Here is a 21,899-nt window from a genome sequence, read left to right on the forward strand (position 1 = left end):
TGTTACAGTGGAAATAAGAAGCATCTTATCTTTTACTAACACATTTTTGTAAAGTTTACCTCTTCCAAATCCAATATTGAAATCTCAAGACTATAGAGGACGATGAACCTTCATCAACTGAGTCCGAAACTTTAAGCTCCATTGCACAGAAATAAAACCAACCGTTAGCGTTGAAACTAGTAGAAGATTGATGGACCGATAAACATGGAACCATGCCATGATGCCTTTCCGGAGAACAACTTGGAGACGTCGCTTACACAACAGAATGATCCAATACCTGATTGAAAAAAAGAGGAAAAAGTAGACAGAAGTACGATATATGAAATAAAATGCCAACAAAGCAAGCATGGTAAACGAGCACCAGCCCGACAAAATTGAGATATTATTATCTGTAGTTACTTGAAGCAACTTATATTTCAATAAAACAACTGAGGTTCTCTATACAGCCAAAGAATAACATTAAAAATGAGATAAAACACAGTATCCGCTTTCTGTTAACTAATCATACAAAGGAATAACACATCAACATTATAGAAGATCGAAAGGAAAACTCCAGCAACCTAAATTAATTAGCTTTTCCAGCAACGTAGCAGTCCCCGACAGTGAGAAACACATGCTCACCAAGGACCAGGCTTACAGAGGGTTGTTCTTCAATGGAGTCAACTATAATCTGCAACAAGAGACAAATGAATATGGGCATTTTGTTTAACCTAAAACCACTAAAACAGGACTTGGTCAAACCTTTCCATTTCCATTTTGAAATTCTGACTTCAAATTTGAATTATCTCTCGATAGCAAGTAAGTTTCAAGATTATGGGCGTATTTCTTGTTACCTATAGCCACAGAAGAACAGCAAGTTGGAGCAAACAAGGGTCAAGTATGATGATGATACATGCATCAAGGGATATAACTGTTTGTTTTTGCTTTATGCATAAGAGATCAACTGAACTAACCAAATACAAACCTTGAAACAATGGTAGAATGGCTTTTGAGTTAAACATCACTGTAGGTCTTGCCAAAATGATACCAAATGACATGCCAGAAATCCCATGGAACCTCTCTTCACCAAGGACAACCTGCATTTGTACAAGAAATTTTCAGTTCTTGGGTGACTGACTTTGAGATACTCTCGTAAGTCAAAACTGTTAAGCATTTGTGCTTCCCTCTTTAAAGGAAAATGAAAGCAACCATAATTTCTTCCTCTCTTAAGAAATTTAAATCATGGAAACAATATAAACAACTTACAGCATGTGCTGGCATCAAAGAATGTGAAAGCAATTGAGAACCAATAGCATCCCTGATGTAAGATGCCTGCAAATAAAATTATAAAAAGCAAACAGCATTGATAATCTTAGCACCATGAATCAATGTGTACATCAATTAAATAATTACTGATTAGTAAGTAGTCCACAGTCCTCAATGAGAGGCAGTTCACCTATCCCCGGCGCAAACACAATTTCAACCCATGCATTACTTTCATCTGAGTGATGGACAGCAAGCACAGACAATTTTGAAATTTTGAAGACAAGCAGCTTTTTTGCCCAAAATACTTTTCAATTTAACCTATATTGCCCACTAAGATTCTGCTTATAAATAGAAGGATACAGTTTAGTTTACATATACCTATTTTATTATGTAATGTTTATGCTTGTGTTGATAATTTTTGAGAAATACTTAAAAACATAGCATTTGAACTCTACACTGATGTTAATTGAGCCGGTTGATCATCACTATCATTTCTGCTGATTTTTCTTAGGTATTATCTTTTTATCATGAATAAATATCTAGGAAGGTGTTCTCCTTGGCATGCATCCTTATCAGCTCAAAGAATTGTCTATTATTACATACACAGACATGCACGCATAGTATTAATTATTGAGTATACCTGAGAGTGCAAAACCCTTTGAGAGAGATTCTTATCTCCATCCAATGATTCAAAGTAAACCTCCACCATATCAGTCGGTTCAAGAGCAATTTTCTTCCGTAACTTTTGAATTCTGTTAACGATCTGTAGGAGGCAAATTCAATCCACAAGAAATGAATATGCTAACTTTTGACCTAAAATATATTTAACTAGTAACATTTAAGGAGATTATTAGAAGAAAAGGCATATTTATAAGCCAGGTTGTAGATTTGTTCCATTACATGCATGCACAATATGTAGAATGTTAATTAAGAATGACCATTTCAATGATAAAAGTAGTTTACCTCACGGGCAGCACCAGCCTCCAACAGAGACTCATCTGGATGCAAGTCCAATATCACTAAAACATCAGCTGAAAGGAAGATGGGTTTCAGTCAGCCTTTTTTCTCCCAGCCATGGATAAATCAACATACATTCAAACTAAAACTAAGCCATTCTCAACTAGTATAGATTCTTACTATCTCCTGCTGCATCAATCTCCTCCTCTGTCATACCATCAGGTCGCTTAAAATCACGAAGAATCTGTATAAAAATAAAGAATACAAGGTACCAATTTATTTTCACCACTTACAGAGGAAACCCATGATTTCCATTGATGCTTTGGAAGAAAGAATAGCAATTACAAGTTCAGGTACTCCATATATAAATTTAAGGCTCCACTACAGGTGATGGTCACCACAAACAAATAGAAATACTTTAGAAACCATAGTCAAAAACAAATATTTAATTGGATTTTCTTCACTCACTACTCTATTCAAAAACAGGAATACCTTTTCGCAGTAACAATATCACATTTGAAAGAGAATGTTGTAGATAGGGAGGAACCACCAAAAAAGGCAATGGGGCTTCCAAGAGAACATCCATAAAAATACCAGTGAAAAGGTGGCTAGCATATGACAACGTTTGGTTCCTGTTTGTTTTGTAATACTAATCCTTCAATGAGACATGTTGAATCTAGGCACTAAAGTAACAAATGCCACACATTTTAAAGGGTTCAACTTAATGAATGGAAAGTAGTACCAATCATCCACTTTGAGGACTAAGAAATCCATGTAGGGATAGGTTGGGATTAGGATTAGGATTAGAATAATTTTGCCTTATATTATTCAGGATTAGGATAAGTTTATATTTGCTTTCTGTATCGCAGCTGAGATCTATCATTTATGCCTGAGCAATCTTGACATATTTGTTTGTCATTTTTTAGACATCTACATATTTAACATAACACTTGAACTCCAGCTTATAAATAAAGCTATCACCTTAATATCAGTCAGCTTCAAACAGTGATTTGCAATAACAACTTCTCCAGCACTCTCGAAAGACAAAATACTTTCTTGTGACATTGCTTTGACTTCTTTAGCAACGATACCCATAGATTTTCCAAGTCTCTTTCCCAAAATGCTGCAGACACAAAAAAAGGTGAGAAAATGGCACTACATTATGAAACATTAACATAAATAGGAGACAAACAGCTACATAACCATATGGAAAACATACCTAAAATCAGGCTCAGCACGTAAAGAAGCATACTTCAAAGTATCATTACATGGTACAAGTGACCGGATATTTAGTTCCTCCAGCACATACTGTAACACAAACAGATTCATATATATCAAATCACAACCTGTTTCAGCAACCAGTTCTTTTTAGAGGGAAAAACAATTCAAATTGCTTAAGATAAAAAGGATGCATGTACCTCCCGCAACTTCCCAGCTATGTCATCAAGGAAGTTAACATCTGGATGAACTATCACCATTTCCCTACAGTACCAAAATTTTATTAAACTCATAATGCTGAAAAAGAATATAAAGTACATACAGCCATACTCAATACATGCACTAGTAAATACTAAGGTACCTTAGCGGAGTCTTCAGAGGTTTGTTGTTACGCTCCCGAATGTTTCGAGCCAGATCAATTATTGTCATCATCCTGGAAACGCTCTGCTCAATCCGCTCGTCCCTCTAACAAAAGCAAGCAGTTCTTGAAGATTTCTACTACAAAATGAAATCATATAGATCACTCAGAATATACTAACTGCTAAGATGCATACCTCGCCTTCTTCCTCAGGGAAACTGCAATAGTGTATGCTTTCCTCAAGCCCATTACAGGCTTTTCTCATATTTTGAAAGAGGACCTCGGTGAAGAATGGAGTAAAAGGAGCCATAACTTTACAGGACAACAAAAGCACCTGAAAAAAGTAATGAAATATCACTAAAGACAACTAGGAGACCAGAAAGGTCAGAATGTAGAAGGGCAAATGGGAATTAAAAAAGTTAATAAGTCATGACCATGGATAAGATTAAAGATATACATTATAAAGAGTTGACAGAGCTGTCCGGCAGTCTTCTTCTCCAGTACGACCTTTAAGTCTCTTCCGGTTGAACCGTACGTATATATTTGTCAGGTTGTCAAGAAACTTCAGGAGGTAAGGAACAACCTGCAAGATCGTTTCATAACATTACAAATTAGCAGATGTTATGCTATGAATATGCCGAAATACATATGTAACTAACAGATGGTGGGGGTGGCAAAATGTGAAAGGAAGTGGGAATAATCTCATATAACAGGCACCATGATAACACCAAGTGAATAATGATAATCACACTGGTGAAACCACCAATTCAGTCCAAGAAGTTCAACAAGTTTAACTATGGGTCAAAATAAAATAGAAATTGAAACAAGGATGAGATTTTTTCCCCCCTTGAGAGAGACAGAAGAATAATACAAGGAAATGGATGTAAAATGCTAGGACAAATCACCAAACCATAGTTAAGATCAAATTAAATAAGTTTGCAATTTAGACAATGGATAGCTCATAAATCAATATTGTAGAAGGTAGTTGTCATCACATTCATAAAGCTTCATAAGAAGCATTACTCACTGTGTAGAGCCGGTAAGCATTCATTTCTTGTTTGACAAAATGAATGAGACTCTGTGTGGCTGAGTTGATCCACTGGTCAAGAACATTAGATGACTTCTGGAGTGTAGCATGATCAATTGGAATAAAAGGTGCTAGCCCTCAACTTCAAGCCTCTTTGCATTTTGAACAAGGAACCTATATGCATTATACCATGGGAGAAAAACATCCCTAACCTGGGACGTATGAACACCCAAAAAAATTAGAAGTATAATTAAATAAAATGGGATTAATACAGGCAAATCAATTTTTTAAAATAGAAAGAGCTAGAGGCAAACAAATTAGTGATTCTTACAACACCATAAACTCCTTCCTTCTTGAAACGCAGTGGCTCAGCTCGCACAACAGGAGAGTTTATAAGGTATAAACGCAATGCATCCTATTCGAAATGCAAAAATATATCACGACAATGCTTTTATAATATAAATAAAACTACATATTAAGTCATTATACCATAAACAGGAAAGCATGCAAAATGCACATCCTTATGGTACATGTAACGTCCCCAAAAAGGATGAAACAGATAAAGTCAGAACTTTCTTACTGCTCCGTAATCATCAACAACTTCCATGGGCGGAGGATAATTTTTCAAACTTTTACTCATCTTCTTCCCATCTTCAGCCAGGACAAGTCCATTGCAAATCAAATTTCTAAAGGCAGGCTTACCAAATAATGCAGTTGCCAGTACCATAAGAGTATAAAACCTGCAAGTAGTGATTTATCCCAAGGAGAGGGTTGAGATAAGTAATGAATTATGATCAAAGCAAAATGCAATCAAATTTGAATGACGTAAAATGATAAAAGGAATAAGAACACAATCAACATTTAGAATCTTAAACTTTAATGCCTTTCACCAAAATGACATTGATATTGAGGATGATGATAAAACCAGTATAAAAAGCCACAACCCAGCAATCATGAACCGGACTCTCGGTCTCCTATCATATGCCAGATGATATGAGGAGCAAGAAACTAACCATCCACGGGTTTGATCTAGCCCTTCAGCCACGAAATGACCAGGGAAATTCTTCTCAAATAGCTCAATATTTTCGAAAGGATAATGAATATAAGCATATGGCATGGATCCACTTTCAAACCAGCAGTCAAACACCTGAAATATAAAAATAAATGCTCTATAACAAAGGGCAATATCTCTAGCAACCATCAAGTGTAATATGTTTTTCAAGTAATGCTAGTAGATATCCCATTTGTATTTGGTATTATAATCTAAGCAAGTGATGATTCAAGCATAATTTTAATTTTTGAAGGACTTATAAAATCACATTACATTTATGAATAAAGTATCTATGAATGGAGTAAAACATGAATAGAGTAAAACAATTAAGCAAACAATGCTATGTTCAGTTATTTTAAAACTATATTGATCAACTTTTGGAATAACCAAATTGATGCAATCTCTATAGATGAAGTATATTGAATTAAAAGTTTGTTTGAAGACCGGAATGATGATATGTGCATCTTTTGAGGAGTAAAATGGGGTCTTATTCTTATAAACATCACTCTATGTGGGATGCAGGACCCTATGATCCTTGAGCAACATGAACATATGCTAGATAGCATCTCAATCTTGACAACAGAAGAATGAATAGATACAACATTGCACGAAAGCTATGAGCTGACATTACATCATCAACCCGTCGAAGCACACGGCCACTTTCGGATTGAATTGTAATGTGATCAATGTTATGACGATGAAGATCAAACACCTGCACAAAAAATTTAAATCGAATTAGAGATGTCAGTCATTGAGCAAGTATTGCCATGTACAAAATATATACATGGTGGATGGGTTAACACAAGTACACAACAAATATGCATTTAGCCAAAGCTGCCAAGTAACACATGCATAAGCCAATCATTAAGGGATGTAACAGTAACTTGCGAAAAATAGAACCATGCCATTAGATTCGGTTACTTTATGATTACAGCTATCAAGCCAAAAACTGACATGATTACAATAGTACATTACAAACTAACTTCAAGAGTTCTGAAGAACTGCAGAAAGAATATAATAATTTCAACACCGATGAAATGAAGCTACAAATAATGGTATCAACATCACCAAACGTACTGAAAGAACATGTATATCAATACACAAGTCAAAATATTTGTAGTCAACATATATTAATTAAAAAAAGATAACAAGGATGCATGCCAAGAATGTACTATGTAATATCAGAAAGGCCAACAGAAAATTCTAACCTTTACACCTGAAAGCTTTTCAAGTTTTGCAACAGAATCAATGACAATTATTTCTTTTTCATCCTCACTAATCCATAAAGGGAGAGGAGTCCCCCAAAACCTACTTCGGCTAATTGCCCAATCTCTGGCATTTTCCAGCCAATTGTGAAATCGTTTGTCCTGCAAGGCGTAGGAACAGCAGAAATATTTACAAAAAATACACCTTCAGCAAATGGGAAGGAATGAAATGAGATAAAATAATAAATAATCAGTACATGACAAATGGGCAGCAAGATATTATATACCTTGACAAAATCCGGGACCCAGTAAGTCTGCTTATTATTTTCCAATAATTTCTCTTTCAATAACTCCACCTTAACAAACCTAAAATGAAGCAGCACATGTAAGATAAATAAACAGCTGTAGTAGTTTTCAATTCAGTATATGATAAATACTACTGCAATTTGAAAGTTATAAATAAAGCATAAGAACAACAAAGATGACAGTTTTAAAAATTCGAACTTGTAAACATGGATCCAGCAACACAAAATGGTAAAAAAAAAAAAGAGAGAGAGAGAGAGAGAGAAGAGGGGGGGGGGGGGGGGACTTACCAGCTAGGAACAGCTCTGTAAATTAGAGGAGTACCAGATCTCCAGCAGAATGGATAAGAATGAGTAAAGGTTCCTTGCTTAACCAGCCTACCCTTTGCCTAAGGAAAGAAATACATGCGAGAAAAAAGTAATAAATATAGGAATAAAAAAGTAATAAATATAGGAATCCAAACAAAACAGAGTTTTCAAGAAAGAAAAGAAAACACCCTTGACTCCAACGCTTAAATTAGGCATCACAAATCTGGAACTCTAACATTGATCTTCCATAAATTAACTACCTTTTAACAATGGAAGGAAGAGTGGAAAAGTTTATACAAAAGAAAGAGAAAGAAAAAGTACACAATGTTTCCGCAAGTCACATGGTGAGAATCCTGACTGATAGTCAATCACAGTGTAAATCATTACAATTAAATAATAGATATTTATGTTCTTTTAGATAGATGTAAAATACCTTCACAGCTTCAATTATATCCTTGTCAGCATCTTTGATATAGCAGCCGCTAAAGTCAGTAATTTTTTCAGTAAAGCAGCCATCATCATCAACAGCTACTGTTAGATTATCCTATACATGGTAATGTAATATCTGAGTAATCATATCGTAAAGATTGTCAACAAACAAATGACAAATGGTCTCAGCTACAGGAATCAAATGATGCCATCACATAACATGAAGAGCATTAGTTGGGTCAGCTGCAAAAATCAAACGGCGTCATTGCATCCTACCCCAAACGAAGATCTTAGAACTGAATTCCCCCCTTCTCAACCTTATAGCTCAATAATCCACATAACCAAAACTAAAATAAATGTCCGGGTTCAGAAAACCCACCGAACCTCTCAAAGATAAGTTTCGTTTTTTTTTTTTTGGGGGGGGGGGGGGGAGGGAGGGATTAATAGAAGAAAAAATCAGTTATATATTTATGTTTGAGCTGTTATGGCCATCGAAATATTAAGTGAAATATAAAACACTTCCCTTGTTCCTACAATCCTACTCAGAGTAGGATTTGCTGTTCACAAAATGCCTAGGAGCTAGGACTGTATATACACCATGATATGCAATAACCAAGAGGGAGTATAATTCATTCCCAACTAAAGACCGGTAAGAGTTACAAATAGAAGCATACAAACTCCCCCACAGAACTGATTCTACAATCCCAGGTTGGTTTTGAAATCAATCAAACACCATAGAGAAGCATCCCTTTGACAGAAATGTTTCACATAAAAAACAAAATTCATGCTTCAAGTACCAACCTTATTAAGAATGTGATTCTCAATGCAAACTCGAAAATCATCTTCACCAAAAGCAGGGGCACAATGGACAATGCCAGTACCACTATCATCAGTAACATAATTGTCGGACACAACTCTAAAAGCAGTATCAGATAGCTCTATAAAGTAACCAAATAATGGTTCATACCTGCAAAACATGTTAACCCTTTGAGCTTCAATACAGAACAAAACTTTACATACATAGAAGTCATTAGATAAATCTCAAAACAGACAAGTAAAAAGTAAAACACTAGAATAGTAAGCTAATGAAAGTGATTATTGTGGAAGGAAGACAGCTCACTTCTTTCCCACTAGCGAAGACCCTGGGAATTTCTCCAGCACTTCAAAAGAATCCAAAACATTTTCAGTTTTTCCGCCGGAAGATTCCTTGGACTTCACATTTGCTTTTTTGGGGGCCCCAACAGAACCGTTAACAACAGCTTCCTTGGGTTTATCCTTAGGTAGTGCCGACAGACGAGATTCAGCAATGATATAAATTTTGCCCGAATACTTATTGCGAACCTGGTTTTATTTGCTTGGTGTGTTAGTTTCCAAAAAACAAATAACTATTTAAAAAAGAGCAAGAAAATTTAAAGAGTCTGGGAAAGAATTGGCAACATATTTTGTACCAGAAGATCAAAACTTAGTTAACTACATAATTATTCTTTGCCACTTCATCATCATATTAGGATTTTCACCAAAAAGCAAAATCCAATCACAATTCTAATCTTCAGTTCCAGCACGACACAATAACCAAACTTGAAATTCCCACCTGACCAATAATACGTTCTACTCTCTCTCTCTTTCTCTCTCACACACACACTAAAAACTTAAGATCTAGCAATATTAGAAAATTCAATAAATCCAAATAAATAGCCTTTCTACTAGTGAACAAGCTCAACATAACTATATATCTCTCTCAGCTACAGAGTTAACTGACCTTCACGTAGGTAAAATTAGCATTCACACAAAGAGCTAGATTACTTGGAAGGGTCCATGGAGTAGTTGTCCAAGCTACAAAAGAAGCATTATGTGGATCGCCAATAACCGGAAATGTCATCATTATCTCGGGATCAGGTACATCCTGCGCCAACATAGAATCTCATTTCAATCACCAACAAGCAATAACAACAAAATGCAAGAGCTCGAAAATCGCAAACCTGATAATTCTGACCCGCCTCAAAATTAGACAACGGAGTTTTGCAGCCAGTGCTATACGGCATAACCTGCAAGCAATTTTTAAAAAAAATCAATCAATCAATGATAATAAAAAACAGTTACAGCATTGTAATGCAACGAGATGAAAGGGTACCTTAAATCCTTTGTAGACCAATCCTTTCTCGAAGAGCTGAGCGAAGACCCACCAAACGGACTCCATGAAGTTCCGGTCCATGGTCTTGTAATCGTTCTTGAAGTCAATCCACCTGCCGGTGCGCGTAATGACTTTCTCCCACTCGCTAACGTAGCGCGTGACTATGCTCCTACACTCCTCATTGTACTTATCGATCCCCATCTTGATAACGTCCTCCCTCTTCTTGATTCCGAGCTTCTTGTCGATCTCGTTCTCGACGGGGAGGCCGTGGCAGTCCCATCCGAATCGGCGCGTGACGTGGTGCCCCGTCATGGACTGGTAACGCGTGACGATATCCTTGATGGTGCCGGCGAGGATGTGGCCGTAGTGAGGGAGGCCGGTGGCAAAGGGAGGACCATCGTAGAAGATGTATTCGGGCTTGTCCTTGGTGAGTTCTAGCTGTGTTTCGAAGGCCTTCACTTTGGACCAGAATTCTAGAACCTTCTCTTCCTGCTTCGGGAACGAGAAGTCCTTCCCCTCGCACACTTCATCCATCACTGGAAACTTGATGCGGTGCGTGTTGGAGGCTCAGCTAAGCCGAAATACAGTCACTGATAGATGACGCCGTACAGAAATGAAGGAAAACAAGGGTTTTGGGGGGGTCTCTGCGTAAAACTCAACTAAAAACTGAACACTGAGAAACTGTTTTTTGTGTTTTGCATGTTGGACCTTCTATTCTACGCATTCTTTTATGGGCCCATCTATTATCAAAGAGTACACCATTTTTGTTGGGGAAACAAAAGCTGGTTGAACACAAGGCAAACTAACAAAAACATTAATGTTTTCGAAAGTTGACGAAAATATTTGTGAAAGAAAAAATATGATAAAAATAATTAAATACTATATAGGATTTTTTAATAGAAGTGTTTTAAAGATAAAATTTTGATATTTATTATCACACTTTTAATAACTCCTTATATACATATTTCTACCCATGTAATGTATAAATTATAGTAATGTCATGGTTGTTTTCTAACTATTGCAACATGAAAAATCAACATAATGTGGTGTGCTCTGACTTCTATACTTACTATGTTGGGTTAATGTTCAAATTCGTCCCTGAAAGATCACACGATCTTCATTTTCGTCTCCGGATGAACTTTTTAATCAAATTAGTCCATAAAAGATAAACTGTTAGTCAAATTAGTCCTTCCGTCAATTGAATGATGACGTGTCACGTTAAGTGCCACGTGACATGATGACGTGACACCCCACATGGCAAGTCAGTGACACGTGGCATGCCAGGTGTCACTTGACATGTAAAAAAGTTTTTTATTAGTCAAAATAGTCCTTGAAAGTCCAGACATAAGTTATTTTCATCCCTCAAATTTTAAAAATTAGTCAAACTAGTCCTTATATAATTTTTTTTTATTTTTTCTTCATAATATTATATTTGAAATATTTTTTGATACAACTAATTTTAATAGAAATATAATTGACAAACAAAACATTAATAATTGTATCTTTTCTTCTTAAATTTTTTTTCAATAAAATTATCACTCTCCTTTAATTCTTCTCAAAATCTCTCTTATTCTTTTCTATTCTAAAACCTTTTTCTTACATTATTACATTTTGCTGGTATATATATATATATATACTCAAAATTAAAATGTATGTATTTATTAACCTAAACAAAGTTATATGCTCAAAATCAAAATTTATGTATGTTAACCTAAACAAAGTTATACCACTATTTTTTTTCTACTACATCTTTTTTTTTCATTACAGTATTACTTACATATAGGATGTAATGGTAATGATATTTAGAGTCAAAATTCAAGAAGATCTACAAATTTTGCTTCAATTTCAAACTTTACAAAATATTGAAAATTTGTTGCTTAATTATTATTATTATTATTATTATTATTATTATTATTATTATTATTATTATTATTATTATTATTATTATTATTATTATTAACGAATTGCTTCTTAAGCATAATACGTGCAAATATCATAATAAATTTTTGTGTGTTTCATATGTTTGAGATAGATTATATAATTTTTCTTTTAATTTCACAAATCAATGAGATAAAATGAAATAGGAAACATTATACCTATACATAATACAGGCTACTCCGCATTAGTATATTATTTAAATAGATATGCTTCGTATTAAAATAAAATTCCTTTTGTTTTAAATGAAATATTTAAAAAATTATATTAGAATATTAAGATTCAAAAAGTGATTCCATAAACCAGTTTTTCAATTATTGAGTTTTACTATATAAATTAAATAATAATAAAAATTATATTTAAAATTTAAAATAATTACTATATTATTTAGTAAAATTTAAAATATTAAATTTTTAAATATATAATCAACAATAATTTGATAAACTCATTTAAATAAAAAAAATTCACATAAAAAATTATAATTTAAAAATGTAAAATTTTAAAATATAAATGATAAAATAACTTTATAAAACTTTAATTATTTTTATTATTTTATGTAAAGAGAATTTTGTTTATTAAGGTTTAAAAAATAATATTAAAATTAGTAGTATAAAAAATATTATAAATTTAATATTATAAAAAAATATATAAGGACTAGTTTGACTAATTTTTAAAATTTGAGGGATGAAAATGACTTACTCTAGACTTTCAAGGACTATTTTGACTAATAAAAAACTTTTTACATGTCAAGTGCCACGTGGCATACCACGTGTCACTGACCTGCCACGTGGCGTGTCGCGTCATCATGCCACGTGGCATTTAACGTGACACGTCATCATCCAATTGACGGAAGGACTAATTTGACTAACAGTTTATCTTTGAGGACTAATTTGATTAAGAAAATCATTTGGGGACGAAAAATGAAGATCGCGTGATCTTTCAGGGACGAATTTGAACATTAACCCTTACTATGTTAGCATCATTAGTTTTTAAAGTATTGGCTTAAATAACAAATGGTCATTGAAAGGTCTTTCTTTTTTTGTTGACTATTGAAAGGTCTAGTTGATAATACAAAACGTAAAAAAAGACTAAAACTCCTCCTCTTAAATAGGTTGCAAAAATATTCCTAATTAAGTAACTATACGCTTTCGAAAACCATGGTTCTGGTTGACAAAAGAGAACATTGACTCTTCAGTTGAGCCACACAGTTAATACTACAAAAATTAAGTATGCCGTAATGACCAAAAAATCCACAATACCTCAATGGTGGGCATTATTGTTGCCATCTTCACATTAACAGCATCATATATGTACAATCAGGTTTATACTGAACCCCCTATGAATCAGGTTTGATTCTTTATATCACAATGAATATCTATACAACTATTATACTCTTGCTTTACCCATCCTTCGATCTCTTTATTCTGTTTATTAGAGACTCTATTGACTTTTGGATTCTAGTTCCTTCTGCTTGCATCACTGCTTGAGATGCCTCACGCAGATGCTGAATCCCACGACCCAAACTGGCAATGGAAGGGGCTGCAGGCACAGATTCAACAGCACACTCAATCCCATCACCATACATCATCAATCCCGTGCAGGTTCCCATGCTACATGCAAATGTTGCCAAAGGCAAGAACCCAACTCGCTGCATTTTTCTCTTTCTCATTATTTCGTAGAACGCTGTCCTCATAGCCGAGATGCTGGTCCTCTCCACATATACTATAATGCTGTGAGTCACGGCACGAATCTTTGTAGCAGATGCTGCAGCCCGAATGGTACTTGAAGCTTTGACCCCTGCTGCAGCTTTGGAGGAACCAAAGGCAAAAGCCAATGCTCTCTGTGTTTGATTGAGAATGAGTTTGAGTGAAGCCGGGACCTTGTAAGTAACAGCCTTCAACACAGAAGATGCCGGGACAGCTTTAGACAGCAATGAAGCTCCCAAAATCGCCGAAGCTCCAGCACTAACCGCCACCATGGGCCTATCTGCCAGTAACCACTTCCTGTCATCATGAATCAAAAAAGCCCCTTCCCTTCCACAATGTGTGATTTGTCCAACAATGTCTTTAACTTGAGGAAGAACCGGAGTATCCCAGTGTTTCCTAAGACCTTCCAATGCTCCAGCATCTACCACTGCTACAATGTTCTTGTACTTATCACTCTGCCAACGAATCACCTGCGCCAGCAGTGCGTGCGACATGTCCTCAAGAGGAAGCTCCGAGAACTTGACCTCCTCACCCTTTTTGGGAGCACCTTTCCTCTTGATTGGCCTTAAACCATTCTTGCTCAGACCAATCCTAAGCACCTCAACCGCAATTCTGAATGCATAGACCTCAGAAACAGTCCTTGTGTCAAGAACCTCACCTCTGCTCACATCCACCAGCATCTTTTGAACATGCGCCAGCGCCTTCCCAATCGATGGAACATCACTGAATATATCATGCAATTCCTCAAGTAAAGGATATGTAGACCTGGCAAATGCAGGAATCTCATAACTACTCATGGGCTTAATTTCATTTTCCATAGAGCTAGAACCAGAACTAGTAGAAAATGGTTCCAAGCACAGAGACAAAGCCTTCACTAACTGGGAATGCACATCGTTATTAAGACACAATCTCTTATAACTTCTAGTTGGACTCAAACTAAAACCAGTAATAGCACCATTTACAAAACCTTGAACTTGAAGAATGCTTCCACCACCAACCCTAACCCTATCAGAATTGTTACTACCATTGCTGCTATTATTAATCAAGCAAGAATTCACAAATGGAGAACTAATAACGAAAAACGAGGAGCCTACCTCCTCTGCAGCCAGCTTCGCAGCAAGCACATGGCCATGAAACCCGGTCCCGAAAATCTCCCTCAGAACGAAACTCCCGGCGAGATTCTCGTACCTTTCCTGATCGATTCTATCGACGAAACAGCGTTTGATTACTCCAAAGGATGAAGTGGGAAGCGGATTGTTAACGGACACAGCTTCTTCTTCGTCGAGGAAGGAAGGATCGGCATGGACCAAAACGGCGTCGGGTTTGATGGCAGTGATGAGGGAGCGTGCGTCGGAGGCTGATCGCTCGGAGAGGCCGAGAGCGGAGAGTACGTAAATGGAGGATTGGGTTTGCGGGTCGTGGAAGGCGAAGACGAACTGTTTAGTGTGTTCGGGGATTGGAAGCTTGCTTACGATTCGCTTGGAGTCTGCAACGTCGTCGTTTCGGAATAATGAGAATGGCCAAAGCTTTTGGAGGTTCCATAACATGGTCGTCGCCATTCCCATGTCTCTTCGTAAAGCAGTGACGCCAGTCTTCTTGCATTTGGAGGGGAAAGAGAACAATCTCGATTTTGTTGACAAGAATATCTCAACAAACAAAAAGTAAAAATTTATATGCTGTTATGGAGAGTTTTTGCAGATTTTAATCAAATAATTTATTCGCTGTAAGAAGAAATTTGGGTGGGTTTGATATTTATGATCTAAGAACGATTTTTTTTTGTTTTTGGATACTAATTTTTAATTTTTGGATACTAATTTTTAAGATGTATTAAAATCTCTCTAAAAACTTAGGTGATATTGAGAGTCATTAGATGACAATTTAGTCAAATTAGTCAATTCATCTAACGACTCTCAAATATCAACTTCACATGAAGTCAACTGCATCTGAGTTCCCACCAAAAACTCTACCTTAAATAAAATAAAGGATACGAACAAATAGAATGTAATATGGAACTAAATTATTTGAATTGAAATTACATAAATAAAGTGAATGATTTTAGTTTTAAGAAAGTAACAAATATTTTCAATATATTTAAAAGACTTTAAAATTAAAATAACAATGCAAAATTTAAAGAAAAAAGAAAATAAATTGTAAAGAAATTACAAGAAATTTAAAAGTAAAATATAAATACATGAATAGAAAATTACTGAAAAAAATTATAAAAATAAATTTAAGGCAGAATTTTGTTCGGATGTAAGTGTGCAAAAGTATTTTTTGAAAACGAATTTTAATTCTTTGCTTTTTTCTGAGCCTCGTTAATTTATAGATTAATTCAACCAATCTTTTATTATCAGATGTCATCTTTGAAAAGTCCAAAAAAATAACTGTTCCGCTAAGTGCAATACACCATCGATCTTAACACATCTGTCAAACTCATCTTTCGACAAACTATGGCAAATCGATATCCTTTTCTATTGACACATCTTTTTTGAGCTGACATCCTTGCAAGTTCGACCAACAACATTTCGATTCACAAAATTCTTCGACTAACAAATTGTTTCATAGGATCATCGATTTTTTTTTAAGATGAAATAATTAATCCTAGATAAGATCTATCTTAAATTCTTGATAAACAAATATAAAAGAGAAAAAAGTCCATTCACATGTTTGACAATCGTCTCTATTAACAGGATCTCATTAATTACGCACATCCCGCGTGTCACTAATTAGTAATTAATTACTCTCTTTTCTCTCTTCTGTACTTCAATTTTTCAGAATTATGTATTTAATTAAAAACTCTTTTTCCTTCAAAATTCAAAAAGTTTCCAAAACTAATCACCTTCAGCAGCAACAATTCTCCCTTTCAACTTCTCCTTCCATCATCATTATAATGAAGAACTCCAAACTTCAAACTTTACTACTCTTCTGCATTTTCCTAGAACATTTCACCTCGTCTCATATTATTTCAAATGCATTTATTGCCTTTATCAATTTCTGTCAAACTTCTTACTTATAAAAACCTAATCTTTGGGATTCGCACACTTTTATTCAATTTTTCTTTCTCATTTTATTTAAATTCAGAAAACTAGTGATTAAATCCATTTCTGTTCAAACTGTATAGAGATGGATGCATCAACTTCTATCGCGGCTGCTTCAGCGAAAGCCAAAGAAAAACAAACATCAGAACAAGAAAAAGAATAGACAACCATAACGGCTTCTAAACAATCAAACTTGAAGATCCTTTCAAACACAGCAGATACTATCATCGAAGATCCAATTGATACTGAGAATGACAAGAAAGTGTTTTTCCCGTTCTCCATCAAAAACAAACTTCACTATTTTTTCAGTCCCTTGAATTCTCTCAAACAAGCAAAGAAAGTCTCTCACTACTTTCCGAGTTATAAAGGCCAAGACTTACTCATTAACAAGAGCTATTAATAGCTCTCTTTATCGACTATGCTCGACCATTCCGCAACAACCAAAAAGTCTCTTTCAAGAATGCGAACTTTCTCTCTTGGTTTAAAATACTTGAACCCTACAAAAAGAACAAATCAAAATTTTGAGAAATCTATGATCTTTTTCGACTCTCACATTTTCAACCTTCAACACATCATTAGATGATTGGGGCTGTATTATGTTTTTGGAACAAAAGCACTAACATCTTTCATTTACCATGTGGTATGGTTGGACCCACACTCTTCGGTGTAACAGCCATCATAAGGCTCTCACCAATTGGTCATGTGCTTATCTTTGACACGAAACCTGAGAACAAGTACAACAATGTTGAGAAAAGCTCTTATGGAGAATTTATCAAGCAAAACATGAGAAGATGATATCCCAATCACAGAGGATGAACATGTATCCTTTCTATGTTACTGGCTCAACACTATAGTTTTTTGCTCAAAAAGTGTTTCGATGCAAAACTATACATTACACTGGCTGCTTATTCATGAGAAGCGCAAACTCAACCTAGCCAAATTGCTTTTGGGAAATCTTTATGATGAGTTAGGGCAGATAATTGACAGCTTTCGAGGCAAATCTTCTGTTAGTGTCGGAGGACTTCTCTGGTTACTACAACTTTGGCTAAATGTTGTATTTAAAAAGAATACGAAACAAAAAGGAGTGGCTCCCTCAGAAAGGCAAAGCATCAAGTGAATCAGATTAGTCACTCTGTAATCGAATTTTACTCACTGACATTCTACCAGCGAACTCTTCTGGGAAGTATTTTCAAAACTTCACTCGAGCAAAAGTTTTTCAAAATGAAGATTTAACTTTTTCTCCTTTTGTTGATGGCAAGTCTGGGCCAACCTCGTTTCGACATCCCATAGTTCGAAAAGATGAAGACGAGGATGCACAACATCTAAATGATGAGATGTGGTCAAACTTTCTCACTATTCAAGTAATACCAACATGCATTTCACAAATACAAGAAAAATCAATTCCAAGTCACTTTTTCCACTCCCCATTATATTTGTAATACAAATGAGTTTTTCTCAAGTCATTCCAACACTATTTCTAAGCAAGTCTTCTCCTCTCTGCCAAATAAACCTTAACAGGAAGAAAGAAATTAACAAGTGTCTCGAAAAGAACGAGAAACGACAAAGTAACTACTTTCCTATCTCTTTTGTTCGTAATAGTTATGTCACTAAGTCCTTTATTGAGTAGTGGAACAACTATTACTCTCGCTACGATCGATCACTAAGGGGTATCTTTAAAGGACTTATAACATCTTCTCCAGGGACCATTGAAGTAACAATTTCGAAAACCTCAAAAAGAAAGGTTGAACCATCACATCATAAAGGAAAGAAGATGCAAAAGTGTTGCCAAAAGTTCCTCAATCTAGCAAGGTAACTAGAACAAATTCAAATTCATCTTTTATTCAAATATAAGTACTACTTACTTTCCACAACTATATATTTTCTTTACATACATTTGACACACTTTCAATCAGGGGGACTCTTCCATTCTAGAATCCATTAATAAATCCATCAATTCATATTCAAAAGAGACTCTTAGCAACTCCAGTAAATCCTTTGCTACCTCAAACTCTTCAAATTTTGGCAATTCATCAAACTCATCACACTCATCGAGCTCTCATCCTCTAGAAGCTGAGGTATTTCAATGATCCTTTCTATTTCCATTTGCAAAACATATTTGTTATAATTTCAAGCCATTTCTCAACCCAAATAACTAAAATCATTTTAGGTCAAGAAATCATCTCATAAGCTACCTCCAATTTCGAACATAACACCAATTGAAACCAAGTCACCTGACGATAAAAGAAAAGAACCTCCAACATCTTCCTCATCAAGTGGTTATGTCTTGTTACATAATTTGCATGATGAGAAAGAAGTTAGTCAACCTATCAAAGAAACTGACGCTAAAGATCAACAAGACAAAAGAATCCCCTTAAAGGGTTAGACCACCAAAAAGGAAACCTCTCCTGAAAAGATTGATGTCAATTTTACTCTTCCATCTTCTCCCTCCATGGAAAATAGTCCAACTAAAGCACATAAGAAAGACAGTAATCCTACCTCCAATGTTGACCCACAAACTAATGATACACCTAACCTTGTCGACGAGGTCGATCCTGGTATTGGCTCACACCAAGAATGCAAACAATCAACACCAGATAAAGCTCCGAGCCCTCAAGTCTATCTTCCAAAATCAAAATAGCTCTTCAGGTTCCATCAACTAATGAGTCACTAGGGCATGGACTCCCTAAAGAATTGACTCCTCAGGCTCTTAAGAGCATAAAGATGCTTCTTCATCTATCGAAGCATATAATCGATGAATGGATAAATCGAGATTATCTTAATACCTTCCTCTCTAACATGTTGAGCACCACTCTCAAGTATAAAGTACCTATTAGCTTCTCTGAACAAGTAAAGAGATTTGTGAAAATTGCAAACAGTTTATTCATCTCTCACAATAAGCTCACTAATTATAGAACAAGCATGACAGAGATCAAAATCGAATCTGTGCAGCTTGAGACTTCTTTTGCATCGACACAAAAAACTTACAACAAATATGAAGCAAATGTTGCTTATGCCGCCAATGCCCTTGAACAATTGGATAGACACTAAGAAGAGCTCGAAAAGGAACTTGCACAAGTCTGTGCAGACAAAGCTCTATTACAAGGACTTTTCCTTGAAGCTGATAAAAGAAAAAGAGACCTTAGTCGAAAACTATACGAAATGGAAAGCGCTTGAGCTGAAATCAAAAGGAAATATGAAAAGTTACAACTTGAGGAACATAAAGAAGTTGTCGCCTATAGCTCGATCGATGAAGAAAGGGTGCATTTTATATTTGATTTAGAATAACTCTTTGAGCCTTATCTCTGAAGACTTGGAATGCCAAGTTTCTTTGTATTTTTTTTTACTCATTTACACTTTATTGTCTTTATGCTATCGATAGTTTGCTCTTTATTTCAAATATTATTTTAAATATTTTTCGTTGATCGACTTAACTTCGACACCAATATCAATATGTTTGACTTTATAAGCATTTTTTGAATACAACTTAACTACATAATAATGTCCTTCCTAATTAAGAGACCACTTTCCATAAATCCTAAATTTCTTTTCTAATGGAAAAATAGCTTTTAGAACTAATTCACTAATATGAAAAACTTTCTCTTTCACCCGTCAATTATAAACACGAGCTATACTCTCCTTCTAACGGATAAGATTATCGAGTGCTAAGATACGCTCCCTATCTAAATCATTTAATTCATCGAACATAACATTCCAGTAATCTTCAATTGGCAAATCATCTTGTTTCATCACTCGCCTGGTGGTAAAATTAATTTACAAAGGTAACGTGGCATCATGAGCATAGACCAATTTATAAGGAGAAGTATTTGTCGATCCCCATGGTGAATTTCGATAAGCCCATAACACTTGACTTAAAGTTTCATGCCAAGTACGCGATTTTTTACTGACTTGCTTTTTTATTAAATTAATCAAAATTTTATTTGCATCCTCAACTTGACCATTTGCTTATGTATAAGATGAGGTCGAATTTATCATTTTTATATTTCTTGACACTGTAACATTACTTATATGTTGACCAGTAAACATAGTACATTGATCAATACTTAAAGTTTGAGGAATCCCAAAATGATGGATTATATTTTTCCTAATAAAATTAATAACTTCATTCTAACCAGCTTCTACTAAAGGTGTAACTTCTACCCACTTAGTAAAATAATCTATTGCAACTAAATTAAAATTATGATTTTTCGATGATGAGAGATGAATCATACCAATCAGGTCTAAAGTCCAACCTCTAAATGGTCAAGGTTTAATGGTCGAATGTAATTTGGAGGCAGGTATTTATTGTATTACACGATGCTTTTAACATTCTTGACATGTTTTTGCATATTCAATACAATCTTTGATCATAGTCAGCCAAAACACTCTATCATGCTGTAATATTCACTTCATTCTTTCACCTGCTTGATGTGCTCCACAAATACCCTCGTGAACTTCTCCAAGAGCAACTGCTGCTTCAGACTTGCCTAAGCATCTCATGAGGCTTCCTTCGACACCTTTTTTATATAATTCGTCTCCCACAATTAAAAAACTCATCGCCCTTAATCTTGTTTTTCGATCAACTTGAACATTAGAATTTTCTAAATACATAATAATTGATTTTCTCCAATCATCATCATCCCACTCATCAATCACCAAGATTTCTCATTCTTCGATAGGCACTAGAATTTGTTGCACCTTTGCCAAATTCTCTAAACTTCTAGGAAAAATTTTGTATTTTGAAGCAATCTGAGCTAATTCATTTGCCACTTCATTTAGAATTCTCAAAATATGTATAAGTGATACGTTTCGAAACAAGACCAATAATTTTCATGCTGTTGACAAATATTTTTGCAATACCTCACTTGTACACTTAAATTCTTTCGATAACTACTTTAAAACTAATTGAGAATCTCCTAAAAGCTGAGCATCTTGTACCCCTTGGTAATCAATATTTCTAATCTCAATATCAAACATCATACTCGGTCACA

At 35.0% G+C, this 21,899-nt stretch overlaps 2 protein-coding genes across 2 annotated transcripts; both read right to left on the reverse strand.

Moving 5' to 3' along the window:
- Positions 1-347: 347 nt before the first annotated feature.
- On the reverse strand, positions 348-10,970 carry LOC112801391 (isoleucine--tRNA ligase, cytoplasmic-like). Its single transcript, XM_025844087.3, is given in 28 exon segments — positions 348-670; positions 742-833; positions 965-1,076; positions 1,246-1,311; positions 1,886-2,008; positions 2,209-2,276; positions 2,383-2,446; positions 3,184-3,325; positions 3,422-3,510; positions 3,621-3,684; positions 3,782-3,885; positions 3,975-4,112; positions 4,236-4,361; positions 4,806-4,939; positions 4,942-5,017; positions 5,137-5,220; positions 5,386-5,545; positions 5,819-5,952; positions 6,488-6,568; positions 7,065-7,223; positions 7,349-7,427; positions 7,655-7,752; positions 8,106-8,216; positions 8,903-9,068; positions 9,222-9,442; positions 9,861-10,004; positions 10,081-10,146; positions 10,233-10,970. Coding segments are annotated over 28 exon segments (3,540 nt in total). The 5' UTR covers positions 10,767-10,970; the 3' UTR covers positions 348-565.
- A 2,596-nt stretch (positions 10,971-13,566) lies between these two features.
- LOC112803498 (uncharacterized) lies at positions 13,567-15,432 on the reverse strand. The gene has a single exon (XM_025846988.1). The coding sequence runs from the start codon at positions 15,430-15,432 to the stop codon at positions 13,567-13,569; it is 1,866 nt and encodes a 621-aa protein (XP_025702773.1).
- Between the last annotated feature and the right edge of the window lie 6,467 nt (positions 15,433-21,899).

Source organism: Arachis hypogaea, chromosome 5 (assembly GCF_003086295.3).
Source record: "Arachis hypogaea cultivar Tifrunner chromosome 5, arahy.Tifrunner.gnm2.J5K5, whole genome shotgun sequence".
In the NCBI taxonomy this organism is placed as follows: Eukaryota; Viridiplantae; Streptophyta; class Magnoliopsida; order Fabales; family Fabaceae; genus Arachis; species Arachis hypogaea.